Genomic DNA, 17,930 nt, shown 5'->3' on the forward strand with positions numbered 1-17,930 from the left:
TTAGTCCCAAGTTTTGGGAGTTGTGACAGATTTATTTGTTGACCAATTTCATTCTATCTTCACATAGTTAGGGAGCATATGCACCCTCCAGGATGTAAAGGTTACAACAAAATCAGATAATAAACAACGGAGAAAAAAAAAAAAATTTGGGACATTGATGAAAGTTATACATTAACATTGGACAATGTATTTCATTCTATCTTCACATAGTTATGATATGTTTGGTTATATATATGATATATAACCAAACAGATCATATTAACATAGTTATTCATTATTATGTGTTATTATGTATTACTCAGCAATGATATAAAGGCACCAACTGCATATCCACTTTGTGGACACTTCTTACTACTATTCTTCTTCTTTGTGCGTTCGGACAGGTGCTTGCATCTCTTTATTACTGCATAATCCTTCAGTTCCAGTTATTAGGAGCTGTTCTCCTTATCAACAAAACGTTTTTATTTTTTAAAAATTCACCTAAAATCAACTTCTGAAAAAATGTTTATGAAAGTTTCACGACACTGAAGCCAATAAGTTGGAGATTTGTTTAACATTTTTAAGTTATTTTTACATAATTTGAATATTTTTTGCCATCAGGCCCCCAATATGTGCGGTAACAGGCGTGGTCTGAGGGTTAAGAATGCCTTCAACATGGTCAGAAGAGATGCAGTGCTTTGTGCTGTACATCGCCATTTCTGGCCCCTCTACCAGTTCATACTATCGTGGTACAGTGGTGAGTCAAAACTGCTCTTCGGCAAACACGAAATCAGATCATGTGAAGGTGTTCAGCAAGGTGATCTCCCTTGCTCCTCTTCTTTCTGCTTAGTCTTAAAAGAAATCACAGAAAGCTTGTCCAGCGAGTTCAACATCTGGTTTTTGGAGGATGGCACTATAGCTGGCACCCAAGACCACCTCTTGAAAGACATCAGAAAAATAAGGGAGAAAGAAGTAAGCCTGGGTCTCTTCCTGAACCCTTCCAAGCAAAGTAGTCTCCTCCAACCCAAACATCATAACTAGAATAAGGTCTGCCTTGCCCGGAGCTCGTCATTAGGGCTGAGGACAGCACTCTCCTTGGAGCCCCCCTCGGGTCTATCACCATTGAGGAGATCCTTGATAAGAAAATCACAGACCTCAGGAGCATGGAAGACAGGATAGATGACATCAACGCCCACAATGCTTTATATCTCCTCACTAAATGCCTATTCCCTTCCGAGGCTAACCTACTTTCTGAGGTGCACCCAATCCTACGACAGCCTGAAGCTTGAAGAGTATAACCTATTATTGAAGGCCATGCTAGAAAAAGTTGTTAATACAATACAAATACAAATATTTATTCAGGTAAAGTACATACATACAAAGTGAGATGCAAAAGTTGATGGATTTATAGATAGAGCTAGTACATACAATGCCTAAAGCCACTATTACGCACAGCGTTTCGGGCTAACCTCTCCCTCAATGGATATGGGCACCATACAAATGCTTCATATTCTAGCTTTGGCCTAACAAAAGTTGTGAACAATTTCTTTAGTAATTCGTCATTCATGCATTTAAAGCAATTTTAAGTTAGAAAGCGTAGCATAGGCTCCTTGCACAATATTCTTTATGTGATCCTCAGGTGATAGTTTTCTATCTAGAACCACCCCTAGATCTCTTTCTGTATCAGAATTCTTTAAAGATTTCTCACATAATTTACAGGTTGTGTGGGGGTCTATGTTCACCTATTCCACATTCCATAACATGGCATTTATTCACATTAAATTCCATTTGCCATGTGGTGCTCCATATACTAATTTTGTCCAGGTATTCTTCAAGGGTATGGCAAACATCTAATTTTCTTACCCTTCCTATTATGACAACACAACTGTGACCCATATGGCCCTCGAGGGACCCTCAGTTTGACATGCCTGATGTAGAGGAACAATATACAGGTGACCGGCACGGCCAGAGTAGAAGAGCAACACTGGGGGGCCGTCACGGCCAGAGTAGAAGAGCAACACAGGTGACCGGCACGGCCAGAGTAGAAGAGCAACACAGGTGACCGGCACGGCCAGAGTAGAAGAGCAACACAGGTGGCCGACACGGCCAGAGTAGAAGAGCAACACAGGTGACCGGCACGGCCAGAGTAGAAGAGCAACACAGGTGCCCGACATGGCCAGAGTAGAAGAGCAACACAGGTGGCCTGACACGGCCAGAGTAGAAGAGCAACACAGGTGACCGGCACGGCCAGAGTAGAAGAGCAACACAGGTGACCGACACGGCCAGAGTAGAAGAGCAACACAGGTGGCGGACATGGCCAGAGTAGAAGAGCAACACTGGGGGGCCGTCACGGCCAGAGTAGGAGAGCAGACACAGCCAGCGTAGGAGAGCAGACACAGCCAGCGTTGAAGAGCAGACACAGCCAGCGTAGGAGAGCAGACGCAGCCATCATAGAAGAGCAGACACAGCCAGCGTTGAAGAGCATACACACCCAGCATAGGAGAGCAGACACAGCCAGCTTTGAAGAGCATACACACCCAGCATAGGAGAGCAGACACGGCCAGCTTTGAAGAGCAGACGCAGCTAGCATCGGAGAGCAGACATAGCCAGCGTTGAAGAGCATACACACCCAGCGTTGAAGAGCAGACGCAGCCAGCATAGGAGAGCAGACACACCCAGCATAGGAGAGCAGACACAGCCAGCTTTGAAGAGCAGACACAGCCAGCTTTGAAGAGCAGACACAGCCAGCGTAGGAGAGCAGACATAGCCAGCGTTGAAGAGCATACACACCCAGCATAGGAGAGCAGACACAGCCAGCTTTGAAGAGCAGACGCAGCCAGCATAGGAGAGCAGACATAGCCAGCGTTGAAGAGCAAACACAGCCAGCGTTGAAGAGCAGACGCAGCCAGCATAGGAGAGCATACACACCCAGCATAGGAGAGCAGACATAGCCAGCGTTGAAGAGCATACACACCCAGCATAAGAGAGCAGACACAGCCAGCTTTGAAGAGCTGACGCAGCCAGCATAGGAGAGCAGACATAGCCAGCGTTGAAGAGCAGACACAGCCAGCGTTAAAGAGCAGACACAGCCAGCGTTGAAGAGCAGACACAGCCAGCTTTGAAGAGCTGACGCAGCCAGCATAGGAGAGCAGACATAGCCAGCGTTGAAGAGCAGACGCAGCCAGCATAGGAGAGCAGACACAGCCAGCGTAAGAGAGCAGACAGTGGTGGCCTTCTTAGCCCTGACAGGTACAAAAGTCAGCTGTTGATGCTGGGCTACGCGCCACAACACCCGCTCTGGTTGACATACTCGCTACAAACTCACACACACACACACGCGCGTGTCCGAGATAAGCGAGATGTGTGGGATTGGGGTTATACCTAGTGAAGGTGGGAGTGGTGCGTGCAGAGGCGTGTCAAGGTGTCATCATTGTAGGCTTAACGTCCACACGAGGAGCCACAGCTTTTCCATGTTGTCACTTGGGTTCCAACAATGTACTCTACTATTTGCATTATGAAATTTTACCCTTAGCAGTACTGTAAGTGCTACCCTTGACATGTTCAAATTATAATATGTTTTTGTAATGTCAAAAGATCACTTTTATATATCTAGATCACTTTTATATATATCTCTTTAATTATATATTTATTTAGTATACGGATAATTATCAGAACGAGATAAAATATATGTAAAATTTGTAATAAATTTGTTTACTTTGTAATGTAATTGTGCATAGGTATGAAAATATTACTATTATATTATTAATTTTTAGAAGAGTATGTGTGAGGGGAGGTGAAGGCGAGGCGGGGCCGGGTCCACCTTCCACAACACACCGCCACCATGAAGGCCTCAGGTCTGGTACGTTCCCTAATATTTACACTTGTTATTACTCTAGTGAAGAAATTTGTCTGGTTTTTAGCGGCCTATCAGCACATTAACTTTACATACATTGATATCGCGTGTTAAATTTGTTCTTATAGAAGAGGAAATATTAAAATAAGGGGCATAATGTGTAAGGGTATGATGTTGAATGAGAGGCGTGGGGATGGTTAATATTGGGCAGGAGCACAGGCGGTGTGTGTGTGCGGGGCACCTCGCCTCACACAGCCAAGGCCATCTTGATATATTGTGTGAAGTATTGCCATGATGAGAGTGCGAGTGATGGAAGTGATGCTTGTGATATTGTGCGCTGAACACTCACCACAACTCTCTCACCCACCTCGCAGATGGGCTTAGGCGGGCCCACCTTACCACCAGTTGCAGTGTTCATCATACATGCTTCTCGCCCTTATAAATCCTGTACAAAAATTGACATTTGCTGACATTTTGTGCACTACACATTGTGCTTCAAAAGTTCGTTAAACATTCTTGGACAGGTTGTTAGGTTTTAAAATGTTTTTAATTAAGTTATTGTGCTTGGCCCAAGGATTGATATAGAACTTTACCTGGTATTGGAAAGCTTTCTTATAGACAGATTAAAGTTTAAAGTTGCACTTGCTAGAGCTGCAGGACTAGAGTGCAAATATTAAGGTTTTAGATTAGGTTGGGGGCTTTAGTTGGAATCTGGCACATAAGAACAAAGGCAACTGCAGAAGGCTTATTGGCCCATACGAGGCCGCTCCTATTTATAACCACCCAATCCCACTCATATACTTGTATATGAGTGGATATACTCATATACAAGTACATATATACTCAATGAATATAGGCTAACATGAAACTCAAGAAAACTGTAGATGGTCTATTGGCTGATATGTGGCAGCTCTTATTCATGTCCACCCAAACTTATTCATATACAGTATGTTTCGCAAGGAGCCGAGCAGACAGCACGCTGGACTTCTGATCCTGTGGTCCTAGGTTCGATCCCAGGTGCCGGCGAGAAACAATGGGCAGAGTTTCTTTCACCCTGATGCCCCTGTTACCTAGCAGTAAAAAGGTACCTGGGTGTTAGTCAGCTGTCACGGGCTGCTTCCTGGGGGTGGAGGCCTGGTCGAGGACCGGGCCGCGGGGACACTAAAAGCCCCGAAAACATCTCGAGAAGCCTATGCTTGAAACAGTTAAGAGGTCCTATATCCCCTACCTGGTAATAGATATTAAAAAGTAATATGTTACCTAGTAATAGATGCCACAAATCGACAACCCAAACCAGTATATACCCAGGTCTTTCCTAAATCTAAAATTATCCAATTTATATCAATTTTTACGAGTTCTTTTATGTGTGTGTGTATATTCCCTTTATGCCCAGTCATCTGCTTGTGCACTGTCAATCATGTCACTTCACTTTTCTAGATAATATAAATTAAGCTTTTTGAATCTCATTGTATTTCTAATTTTCTAATGTATTTCTAATGTATTATATTTCTAATATAATACATATATATACATATACATTATATTTCTAATGTATTTTATTTCTAATGTATTTCTCATAGGTTTCTAATTTGAGGGATTAGGGAAGGAGTTAATTTTTTCGATCTATAGTATGGCGTCCAAAACTGAACCCCATAATCTACATGGGGGGCCTAATAAGACCAAGATATAGATGAATGATAACACCAGTTCTCATTTCTAGTGCTTAGGATGTTTAATGGCTTGGCACTTTCTCCTGATAATTAAAGATTAATCTTGGTGTTTAGCTAGAAATCAAATATCTGGTGTTATTCTTTAGCATTAACCCTTAAACTGCGCATGGCGTATATATACGCCCTGAGTAACATGTCCCATGGTGCGCATGGCGTATATATACGCCATAGGGTGCCAGGCCTGATTCAAATGGCCCGCGGCTACACGGGGTTCACAGTAGCTTCCTCAGGGCTCTTGTAAACAGATGCCATTTTTTAAAAAAATCGTGGGCAATATTCTCAGGTGTGAGAGGCACAGTACTGTTGGAGCAACCAAGGCCGGCGCACGCAGCATGAGCGAACAGCATTGATGTTCAGCTTGTGCCCACAGCATCGCCGAAAAATGTCAAAATAAATATATAATTGTTATTATTTAGCGATGACAATATTACAGATGACCAATGACTGTGATATAAATAACCAGGGTTGTGATAATAGCAGGATTGTTGTAATAATTAGCGCTGTGTGAGGAGTGATGCTGAGAGACGGAGGGAGACAGCATCGTTTACTGACTGTGTGGCCACCTGTTATTGTTTGCGTTCACCATACCAGGTCAGTGGTTCTCTATGGTGAACACAAATGTAGATACTTATATATAATGTGTGTATTAGTGTAATAACAGCAAAAGGATTATGCTGGGAGGAGCCATATGGGTGACGGAGGTGACGTCGTCTGCACGATTTCTCTAGCTGTTTAGAGGGTGGCCACTATGCTCTTTGGGCGCTCTACAAGCTTAGGTGTACAGTTATGGTGCATAAAACATGTAGATATTTATATATAACGTCTGTATATAGTGTAATAACACCACAACTGGTATTGTTGGGGGAGAAAGTTTAGTGCGTGTGACCTTGAAAGAGTGAGGGAGCCGCCATCTGTGTATAGCGACGACTCTTAGTGCCTGAACTAACTATATCAGCTTAGCTGTACAGTTGTGGTGAACAAAATATACTCATACTTATATATAACGTCTGTATATAGTGTAATAACACCACAACTGGTATTGTTGGGGGAGAAAGTTTAGTGCGTGTGTTGAGGGAGTGGCAGTGAGTGGCTGGCTGGTGTGTGGCGGTAACTCCTCGTTGCTTTTCGACTCTCAATACAAACTTAGTAGTTCGTTATGGTGACCAAAACATGCCAATACTTATATATAACCTGTGTATAGAGTGTAATAGCAGCAAAACTATTTGTTTATTGTTTTATAAACATAATAATTGAATCACTAATACGCACATCATACTTTTGAGTATAGCGATTATTAACCACTTTTATTATATAAATATATTACAATACACACTATTGAATAATATTACTGCAAAAAAACTAAGAAAAAATCAATCGGAGACATTGAAACAATTAGGTAATAATATCTTTGTGGCAACTCCCATCTGTCAACGCGGGTGACGCTGACCGGGTCTGACGACCGCTCTGTCAACGCCCACTTTTTGCCAGACTTCCTCGGTCAATTGCGCCCAAAATATGTCACCTACGATTTTTTTTTTATTTTTTCCGTGCTCAGGGGACACAAATTAACATGTTTAGAAGACGAAAAAAAATTTTTGAATTTTTTTTTTTCTTGCGCACAGGGGTGTAAATGTCCATATGACCCCTGAGCAGTGTAAGGGTTAACAATAAACACTGCCTTGTATATACAATATTTTTTTGGCTTTAAATTCTTACTAATCATAATTCAAGATCACTTGCTATATCAACACCATCCTGCTCCTAGTGTAATTACATTTGAAGCTAGGGTTCCATTACCAAGTCTCAAAAGCTTCAAGTTTGTCAGCATTAAACTGTATCTGCCAATCTTTTGTCCTTTTCAAATCCTTATTAAGTCTTAAAGTGATTGCGAGTCATCTTCCATGTTTATTTCCCTCCTGATTTTCATATTGTCTGCAAATATAGCTACTCAAACCTGAATCTAAATCATATACAATATATATTATCAATTGGAGAGGTTCCAGGAAAGCCTTGAAGCACGCCCTACAAGGTTCCCACTGACACCTCCATTTATACTAACACGTTTTCCTTTGGTATAATAATGCCCTAATCCAGCTTAATATAGCACCCCTAATACTGTGAGTACATCTTTTTGATCAATCTTTTCATGTGGCACTATCAAAAGCTTTGCTGAAGTCGAGGTACACAATATCGCAAACCTCTCCTTATCAATTGCCTTAATTAATCCAACTGCGTCCGGAATAGTATGATAACAAATTTGTCAAACATGACTCGCCCTTGAGTAAAACCATGTTACTCAGTGACTTAATCTATGTATTTCAAGATGAGGTGAATGGCTTTTGTAATTATATTCAAGCAATTTTCCCATAATAGACATTAAGGGGCCAATTGATAGTTTTTTAAAAGTTGCTCAATGTCAACCAGTATTTTCAACTGCAGCCTAAATAGAAAGGGCTATTTTTAATTTTTTTAACAAATTTTACACATTTTTAAGTGTATTTGCAACCACACCTTTCAGATATAGTCATTCTATGACAATTTTCTGTCACATTAGCATATAATAAAGGTTCTGTTGCCAGTTATTTTCCAAAACATCTTTAGTTTTCCTAATACAAATAGCCAAAGTGCTCCCCAAAAATTATGCAAATATGTCATGTTTATTGCTATAATAAAATCAATAAATGAACTTAGGAAACAAAGCTGGCATCAGATTTTAGAGACATACACTACATATAAGGTGTAAATTGAATAAAAATGAAAGATAAATTTGATCGTTTACTTGAAAATAATAAGTAAAAAAAATAGTCTAAGGTGTTGCCATCTGTGGCTGAGGTTGACATCAACCAATTTCCTGGGCCCCTTGGCACCCTTACAGATAGGCTTAAGTGTCATCAGGTGTACAAGTTTCATGCAAATTGTCCGCTAAACAAATAAGAAAAGTAAAATTGAAAAAAATTAACTTGTTAAATGTTTTTAATAACTAATTATTTATTTTTTAATATATGCTATTGTGATAGCTGGGAGTCGGACATGATTTCAGTTGACACTTGTGTTTGATAATCATTTTTGACCATTTTGGAAAAATTTTGATACCTACTTCAATATTTTTTTCCTCCCTTCCTATTTATGCTATGATGCTGAAATCTATTGGCCCCTTAAACTAATTAGCCGATAGATCGCTTGCATCAAACTTTTTTTTTAATTAGTGCTACATTAGCAACCCTTCACTACTTTGGCATTCTGCTTGACTAATGATTTATTAGATATGTTAAACAGTGGCTCACAGAACTCCTCTTTGCATTGTTTAAGCACCCTGGCAAACACTTCGTCAAGCCCCGAGGAGGAGTTTGGCTTGTGTTTTTTCTATTTCTATTAATATTTCTAACCAATTGGACAAATTCTGTTCTAGACTGACTTCCCCACTTCTAATCCTTTTGTTCCAAGCTTTCTTTTTACCTGTAAATGCTTCAAACCTCCAAAGGGATATAAGAAAGTTATGAACGGGTGTAATTTGCTGTCAACTAGCAATGGAACAGTTTTAAGACAAGATTCAATCAGTATATGGGTGAGAAGTGCTGGAATTGACCTGCCTTGAATGTAACAGTGCTGTTAAAGGGTTAATGATTAAAGTTGTTTTCCTGCTATCAACAAATACAAAAACATTGTCTTGTGTAGATGTACTACTTCATCCAAACTAACCAAATTGACTGGCAGTTTTCATGTGTAATGCATTGGTAAGTTAGTGGAAACATTACAACCAGAGATGTCGGATAGATCTTTGAGACAATCTTGGGCCTATCTTGAGGTGATCTTGAGAGCATTTTGGGGCTTTTTAGTGCCCCCTCCTCAACCAGGCCTCCACTCCCAGGAAGCAGCCCGTGACAGCTGACTAACACTCGGGTACCTATTTTACTGCTAGGTAACAGGGGCATAGGGTGAAAGAAACTCTGCCCATTGTTTCTCGCCGGCGCCCGGGATCGAACCCGGGACCACAGGATCACAAGTTCAGTGTGCTGTCCGCTCGTCCGACTGGCTCCACTGGCCTGGATAAGAATCCTATGGATTTTCTCACTGATACATCACGTTAGTGTGATTACTGTGTATTGGGCCTGGAGAAGGTCTCGGGAGTTGTTCTACTTCCTAAGCCCGACTCATTGCTGTTCTGCCAGTTTTCATGCGTGTTAATATTATCGAGAGTAAAGTCTGAGGGGGGGGGGTGTTGAGTGGCACAGAAGATGTAGAAGTGGATAAAAGGGAATGTTAATAATAAATATATCAACACAAACAATTGGATAAGCCTTAATTTGAGAAAGATGTGTACATATTAGTTTGGAAATGCTGTTTTGTGGAATAGATTGCCAGGTAACATGATACATGTGGCATTACTTTATTCTTTAATGTGTATGTTAGATATATATAAATGTTTGATTGTTTTTAAGTTGAAACTGCTCTGTCTGGGCCAATAAGCCTTCTGCAGTTTCCCCGATTCTTTTGGTTAGATTAGTGGGCAAAGAAATGGCAACAAAGCCAAGAAGTGTAAATTAATGAAGATCCACACCAGGCCAAATATTTGAAAGTGAATGTGATTATAGAACACCACTAAAAGTTCAATTCTTATGCCAGCATGGAATAGAGCTATTTCCTAAGTTACGGGGTTTAAGTTCCACTGAAGAATTAAATGGGACGAGAGGGCACAGATAGAAGTTGGGAACACGAATGCATTGCATGAATAAATGAAAGAAAATATCAGAATGGTGTAGGTATAGGTGGTTAATAAATGTAATGTAATTAACATTGAAAGTAGTTATGGAGGCACAGAATTCAGTCAAGAGAACAAAGAGGCATTTCATAATAGTTAGGTAGACTCAAGCAAGATTTCATTCCTGTAAAACAAAATGTGGGTAAGCACTCCCACCCTTTATCGTAACTTGCATCATCATTTTTACTGTCCATGCCACTCGCTTGTAATTATCACATTCATTTGTTAAACTATGATGAAAATGTGTGCAATTTCTCCATTTCCAATCTATTAATAATTAATATATTTCAGCTAAAAGAGTACAGCGTCATTGGACGCAAGCTGCCATCGGAGAATGACCCTGCTCCCCAGCTCTACAAGATGCGCATCTTTGCTCCAGACAGAGTAACAGCAAAGTCCAGATTCTGGTATTTCTTGTCTAAGCTTAAGAAGATGAAGAAGGCAAGCGGTGAAATCGTTTCCATAAATCTGGTAAGTTTATCTGTTTATTTTAATGGTGTTCATGCAAATGTTGTCCCTTCTAGACTGATCATAAAATGCCTTTTTAAGGAATTTTCAGTGGCCAGAAAGATGCATTGAAACTTTTTCTATTATTGTCTGGCAAATTCATTGGGATCATTGTTTATATGCCAGAGGGTGTTATTTGCAAATACCAGATATTAGCATGTAATATTAACTTTTTCTAATTATATATTAAAACAAACATTTTCCCTTACTGTCAACATTGTATTTATAGGACAACACCCCCTACCTCTAGTATGTCAGCATATTTTTGCAATAAGAAAACACTAGTGTGGAAGCTATATACTCTTTTAAACATTAAAAGAGGAATAAAGTCGAGCATGGCTGCTGGTTCTTGTGTAATTACCTAAGTGTAGTTACACAATGAGAGCTATGCTCATGGTGTCCCGTCTTCCCAGCACTCTGTCATATAATGCTTTGAAACTACCGACGGTTTTGGCCTCCACCACTGTTTGCAAAAGAAAATTTTTACATGTTTTTGCGGCATCTTTGTTTCCTTGACTTAGTCTGTGTCCTCTTGTTCTTGAAGTTCCAGGTCTCAGGAATTCTTCCTTGTCAATTTTATTGAATCCTGTTACTATTTTGTACATGGTCATATCACCTCTTTCTTCTGTCTTATAATTTTGGCATATTTAACGCCTCTAACCTCTCCTCGTAGCTCTTGTCCTTCAGTTTTGGGAGCCACTTAGTAGCATGTCATTGCACCTTTTCCAGTTTGTTGATGTGCTTCTTAAGATATATGGGCATCGTACAAGCGCTGCATATTCCAGCTTTGGTCTGACAAAAGTCGTGATCAATTTCTTAACACTTTGGCATACCCCGCGCGCCACCCCTCAACTGTGCGATTTGGGTCCCAGCGTTTCACGTGAGCGCGCATTAATTCTGAACAAGTGTATACTCTCCAACTTTGTCACCTCAATTCTCGTCCTACGAGACTAAATTTGGTATTATTGTGTTCGCAATAGAATTCTCTACGGCACTAAATGCATATAAACTCCAAAAGCCCGGCTAATTACCCACAGCAAACGGAGAAAGTGCGAACGAGTTACCCAGGAGAGCGCAAAAGCGATAAAATGTGTTCACTCTGGTCACCTCAATTTTCGTCCTAAGTCTTTCATTTTGGTATCAATGGGTTCGCAATAGAATTATCTAGAGGAATATTAGCATATAAAATAAAAAACCTGAGTCACGCTCCACCCACCGACGAGTTGAAGACAGGCCACGCGTTAACCGCGAGTGAGCGCCCAGACGCCTTCTAGCTACACTCCTGTGGGGAAAACTCCAGGCAGCTGTTCTTTTTTTTTTATTGATTTTAATAAGATATAGTTTCTTATTTTCTAAGTAAGAATTAATTGAGTGGACTGTTTGTACTTGATTAAACTGCCTGAAATTATCTCACACAGTTGGTGGGACAATTTGTAGCTTACACCACTTTGAGTTGGCTCATTCTTAAACCACAAATTGTTTATCTTATTAATATAATTATATCATACCACATATGGTGGTCTTATCTACTAGTAATAATTACTAATTATGAATACTAATACTACTATAACTAACAGGGGCTTAGCTGATCCTGTTAAGGGGCCTGCTAAGGCTGTGTAATTGTAGCATCAATATGGGTGTGGCCCTGTGCCTCTTTGTGCCATGTAATGGCGGCTGTGGAGACTACAAGCCCTGGCATACAGCTAGGTACATTATGTGAGGCTCAACTGTCTGCTCAGCTTCTTGCTATTCCAAATCACAATTTACCTGTATGGGATACAAGGAGTTAATAAAAGTTTCCTAAATATATAATTACAGGTATGACATGAAATATGAGGGTGTTAAATGGGGTACACGTACTTTTGTGGGTACCGACTACCTCATAAATGAAAGAAATGTGTACACAAATCAATCAAATATATAGTATACTTGGTAAGCCGGATACAAGATTGCTCTAGTCATAGCAGTGGTGTTGTCGTGGTAGTTTGCTTGGGGCAGAGTAAATCTATCCAAGGCGACTAGTATCACAACACTTCTGGAGCACCCACTTTGTTGTTGTTGTTGAGGAGAGTGACCGCCTCCCTCAACGTTCCAATATTTTGTTTTGGTTCCACTTCTGAACTTAAATTTACATTAACAAGGGAGTCAAGCTACATTTTGGTGTTAGTAATTATAGTCTTATTGAGTACTTTTTTGTTAAGTTTAGATACAAAACTGTTGTATAAACGTTATTATATTTTGTAAATATACGACGTCGTCTCTGACGTCACAAGATCACCCATTTTCTATTCTTAAGGGAATACTGAAAGGGGATACTATGTTATGTGTGTGTCGGATTCCGACAACTCCCAATTCCTGCCCACAAATGTTTAGTATATTTAGTATTATAGTTTAGTATTTTTGTGTGTAGTAGTTGTACATCACATAAGCATTGTAGATAGCCATTTGCACAAAATAGGTAATTTTCTTCGTCCATTTGTGAGTTTTCCTTATGGAGTGATAATATTTGATTATTTGGTCAAAGCGATCAACACCTTTCATGTTTGTATTATAGTCAGATTGCATTCGGCTTGTTGACAGTTACCAAACAGTCCCCAAAAAATCGGATAAAAGCATGATTTTTGGCAATTATTTTAGTGGACGACGCAGCATTGTGTCATCCCCGAGATTACCGACAGTAAACGGATGACGCAATGCTGCGTCATGCCCGGACTAAAGTGTTAAGTATTTCTCCATCCATGTACAGTAAATAAAAGCAATTCTGAAGTTAGAAAGTGTAGCATAGGCTCCCTGCACGACGTTCTTTATGTGGTCCTCGGGTGATAGTTTTCTATCTAGAACCACCCCTAGATCTTTTTTTTTTTTTTTTTTAAACTCCCTACTACCAACAATTGGGAATTATCTTTGCTCTTACCATAATCTTTTGACCATTTTGAGGCCCTCTCGTTTGTCATCCAGTTCTTTTGTCCATGTGTTGCTGGCTGGTGTGCTGTAGGCATTTACAATTATCAGCTTATCCTAATTTCAGACCTGCAATGTCATTGTCAACATCTCGAGGGTTTTAAATTAAAAACACTCTTACCTTCAGGTGTTCTTTCACCGGCACAGCCACTCCTTCCCCCTCTCCTAGTTTTTCTGTCCTGTCTCCAAAGTGAGTAGCCCCTTGGGAATATGACCTCATTTAAAATATTTTCAAGCTTCATCTCCGTTAATGTTACAATATCTGGGACCTTGGAATTATAGTTTTTTATTTATAGTATATAGTTTTTATATACCTTAGTTTTTTATCTCACTCCATCTATGTTGACTTTTGAGTTGTCAATGAAGTTTCCAGTTGTAGAACCTTGCCTAACTGTTAGCCTTCAGGGTTCCTTGGAGTTGTTCACCATATGAGTCTGTTTTCTTGTTTATTTCTTATGTATTTAAATTTACTACTCTTCACTTTCCACACCTCATTATATTTCACTAGTTCCTTGATGTGTGCCTCTTGCATCCTTACCTTATCAATTAAGTTGGTGATTTCCTTACCTTGCTGGAAAATACTTCCTTTTAAGTTCCAAAACTCAATCTTGAGACCTTTTCTTTTTCTAATTTAATTACCTTTTCTTCAAAATTCTTTAGCATGTCCTCAATCGACCTGCCAAGAAAACCCCCTTTCATTATATCTTATACTGAGAATCAGTATAAGATATAATGAATAAGAATCAGTATAGCACCAGATGTTGCGCACTTTGTTCATATTTTCCTATAGAGCCACTCCTGATTAGGCAGTACTCCAGTGGCTCATATAGACCTTTACTAATCCATAAATCTTGAAAATTGGCACCTAGAATACTGGGATTTATTTCTAGAAGCATTTACAATAAAACTGTGTATACCTCCCGATCCCATGGAAACATAGGTACAGTAGTCGTTACTACCAGTCAATTTTTTTTTTTCTCTCTCTCTCTCTCTCTCTCTCTCTCTCTCTCTCTCTCTCTCTCTCTCTCTCTCTCTCTCTCTCTCTCTCTCTCTCTCTCTCTCTCTCTCTCTCTCTCTCTCTCTCTCTCTCTCTCTCTCTCTCTCTCTCTCTCTCTCTCTCTCTCTCTCTCTCTCTCTCTCTCTCTCTCTCTCTCTCTCTCTCTCTCTCTCTCTCTCTCTCTCTCTCTCTCTCTCTCTCTCTCTCTCTCTCTCTCTCTCTCTCTCTCTCTCTCTCTCTCTCTCTCTCTCTCTCTCTCTCTCTCTCTCTCTCTCTCTCTCTCTCTCTCTCTCTCTCTCTCTCTCTCTCTCTCTCTCTCTCTCTCTCTCTCTCTCTCTCTCTCTCTCTCTCTCTCTCTCTCTCTCTCTCTCTCTCTCTCTCTCTCTCTCTCTCCTCTCTCTCTCTCTCTCTCTCTCTCTCTCTCTCTCTCTCTCTCTCTCTCTCTCTCTCTCTCTCTCTCTCTCTCTCTCTCTCTCTCTCTCTCTCTCTCTCTCTCTCTCTCTCTCTCTCTCTCTCTCTCTCTCTCTCTCTCTCTCTCTCTCTCTCTCTCTCTCTCTCTCTCTCTCTCTCTCTCTCTCTCTCTCTCCTCTCTCTCTCTCTCTCTCTCTCTCTCTCTCTCTCTCTCTCTCTCTCTCTCTCTCTCTCTCTCTCTCTCTCTCTCTCTCTCTCTCTCTCTCTCTCTCTCTCTCTCTCTCTCTCTCTCTCTCTCTCTCTCTCTCTCTCTCTCTCTCTCTCTCTCTCTCTCTCTCTCTCTCTCTCTCTCTCTCTCTCTCTCTCTCTCTCTCTCTCTCTCTCTCTCTCTCTCTCTCTCTCTCTCTCTCTCTCTCTCTCTCTCTCTCTCTCTCTCTCTCTCTCTCTCTCTCTCTCTCTCTCTCTCTCTCTCTCTCTCTCTCTCTCTCTCTCTCTCTCTCTCTCTCTCTCTCTCTCTCTCTCTCTCTCTCTCTCTCTCTCTCTCTCTCTCTCTCTCTCTCTCTCTCTCTCTCTCTCTCTCTCTCTCTCTCTCTCTCTCTCTCTCTCTCTCTCTCTCTCTCTCTCTCTCTCTCTCTCTCTCTCTCTCTCTCTCTCTCTCTCTCTCTCTCTCTCTCTCTCTCTCTCTCTCTCTCTCTCTCTCTCTCTCTCTCTCTCTCTCTCTCTCTCTCTCTCTCTCTCTCTCTCTCTCTCTCTCTCTCTCTCTCTCTCTCTCTCTCTCTCTCTCTCTCTCTCTCTCTCTCTCTCTCTCTCTCTCTCTCTCTCTCTCTCTCTCTCTCTCTCTCTCTCTCTCTCTCTCTCTCTCTCTCTCTCTCTCTCTCTCTCTCTCTCTCTCTCTCTCTCTCTCTCTCTCTCTCTCTCTCTCTCTCTCTCTCTCTCTCTCTCTCTCTCTCTCTCTCTCTCTCTCTCTCTCTCTCTCTCTCTCTCTCTCTCTCTCTCTCTCTCTCTCTCTCTCTCTCTCTCTCTCTCTCTCTCTCTCTCTCTCTCTCTCTCTCTCTCTCTCTCTCTCTCTCTCTCTCTCTCTCTCTCTTTTTTTTCCCCCCCCCCCGCGCGCGCGCGAGATAGTGTGTTTACCGATTACCTGTCTTTGAAGGTTGTTGAACGCAAGCCTCAAGTTGTGAAAAATATTGGCATCTGGCTGCGTTATGACTCCCGCTCTGGAACTCACAACATGTACCGTGAATACCGTGATTTGACAGTGTCTGGAGCAGTAACCCAGTGCTACCGAGACATGGGTGCTCGTCATCGTGCCCGCGCTCATTCAATTCAGGTAAAGTAATGGATGCTCTGTACTGTATTGTTGGCTACAGATTATTTTTGTCGGTTATATGTATAACTTGCATGTTCTAGGGCTTCTAATTAGTGGTTTTTATAATGGCCAGTTGCAACTTGGAATTCCTACGAGTTGGATTTTCATCCATTTTGTTTAATTTGTTCATCATTTTGCATAATTTTGGGGCTTTACAACTGGTTCTCACTAATCAATATGGTTACTAACTTGGCACCATAAAACTGATACTGTTACAGTATCTGCATCAAAGTACAGTATGACAAACTTTTTAAATTCAAGAATTTAACTAATTTGTGAAGTATTAGGCTTTTAACTTGTTCATTTTTACCTTAAGAGTTAAATGTCTAAGAAATTATCTAGTGTTGATGGTTTTCCACACTTTTTCTTGTGCACATTTCTAACATGTATGTGAATAATAATCAGCATAAAAATGTCATTATACAAAGTTTTATTTTTTCATTATTATATTTATCTCTTAACATTTGTCTTGCTTTGAAGCCAATTAGAAATCTCATGACAAGTTTAGTTTGATAGAAGTTGTGGTGTCAACCCTCTTGTGTAGCATTTAATTGAACTACATTATTATATATAATTATCTGTAAATTTTCACAAATTTAATTGAGAATTAGGAGTTTTGGATTTTATATATCACCAAGATCTCGTTCTTGGTGATATGATATTGTGAAGTAAAATTAATTTCTAGTTTTTCTTTCCTTACAGATCATGCGTGTGGAGACTGTTTCTGTTGGCAAGTGCCGCCGACCACTGACAACACAGTTCCACAATTCTAACATCTCATTCCCATATCTGTCGCATACTAAGAAGAAGAACATGAAGATGGACCGCATTACTTATGGCAGACCAACCCCCATGACTTTTTAAATGAGGTCCAAATAAATGGTTCATGGAAAAATTTGTTTAGTTTCCCTATTGTATCACATGAAAGCTGCAAATAGCATATTTGATGAGGATTACCCATGTTGAAAGCATGTGCTAGTACTGTACTTAGCTATTGTAACTATAACTACTTGTCTGTTATCCCTCTGAGACACCATTGTGTGTTGGAAGGGGGGTTATTAGTGTTGTTTTAAGCTCCGTAAAGTGCGAGAGAGGTTAGTCTAACCCTGAGGCCACGCTCGACCTGTATTATGGTATTTATAAAAATGTCTGGTAGTGAGGTTAAAAAGATATTTGACCAGTATTTCCTAAAGTCATTGGTTACATGGCTGCTAGTTATAATAAATTTTTATGGTGTTACATAGACTTACACCTACAAAAGTAGGTGTTGCTATATTTTGTATATAGGTTATATTTCCACATTCTTTGAAACTTGTCCCCAAACTTCGCTTACCACTTTGTGGAGGGAGGGGGTATAGGGTGTTAAT

The 17,930-nt window shown here is 40.5% G+C and overlaps 2 protein-coding genes across 2 annotated transcripts in view; one reads left to right on the forward strand and one right to left on the reverse strand.

The window, feature by feature from the left end:
* Nucleotides 1–3,493, reverse strand: part of LOC123761798 (exportin-T) — a 209,248-nt gene extending 205,755 nt beyond the window's left edge. The window contains 1 exon segment of the mRNA XM_045748017.2: nt 3,361–3,493. The gene's annotated coding sequence lies outside the window, so the exon portion shown is untranslated.
* Nucleotides 3,494–3,752: 259 nt separating this feature from the next.
* Nucleotides 3,753–17,458, forward strand: RpL18A (ribosomal protein L18A). Its single transcript, XM_045748020.2, has 4 exons — nt 3,753–3,838; nt 10,613–10,792; nt 16,348–16,524; nt 17,266–17,458. Exons 1-4 carry the CDS (start codon nt 3,821–3,823, stop codon nt 17,425–17,427), a joined length of 537 nt encoding a protein of 178 aa, XP_045603976.1. The 5' UTR covers nt 3,753–3,820; the 3' UTR covers nt 17,428–17,458.
* Nucleotides 17,459–17,930: the final 472 nt, after the last annotated feature.

This window comes from Procambarus clarkii, chromosome 24, assembly GCF_040958095.1.
Source record: "Procambarus clarkii isolate CNS0578487 chromosome 24, FALCON_Pclarkii_2.0, whole genome shotgun sequence".
NCBI classification, from domain to species: Eukaryota; Metazoa; Arthropoda; class Malacostraca; order Decapoda; family Cambaridae; genus Procambarus; species Procambarus clarkii.

Excerpts from the sequence above, each read along its gene's own strand:
- RpL18A (XM_045748020.2), top strand. Across the intron at positions 10,793-16,347 it reads AAATCGTTTCCATAAATCTG|GTTGTTGAACGCAAGCCTCA; the intron begins GTAAGTTTATCT and ends CTGTCTTTGAAG. Across the intron at positions 16,525-17,265 it reads CCCGCGCTCATTCAATTCAG|ATCATGCGTGTGGAGACTGT; the intron begins GTAAAGTAATGG and ends CTTTCCTTACAG.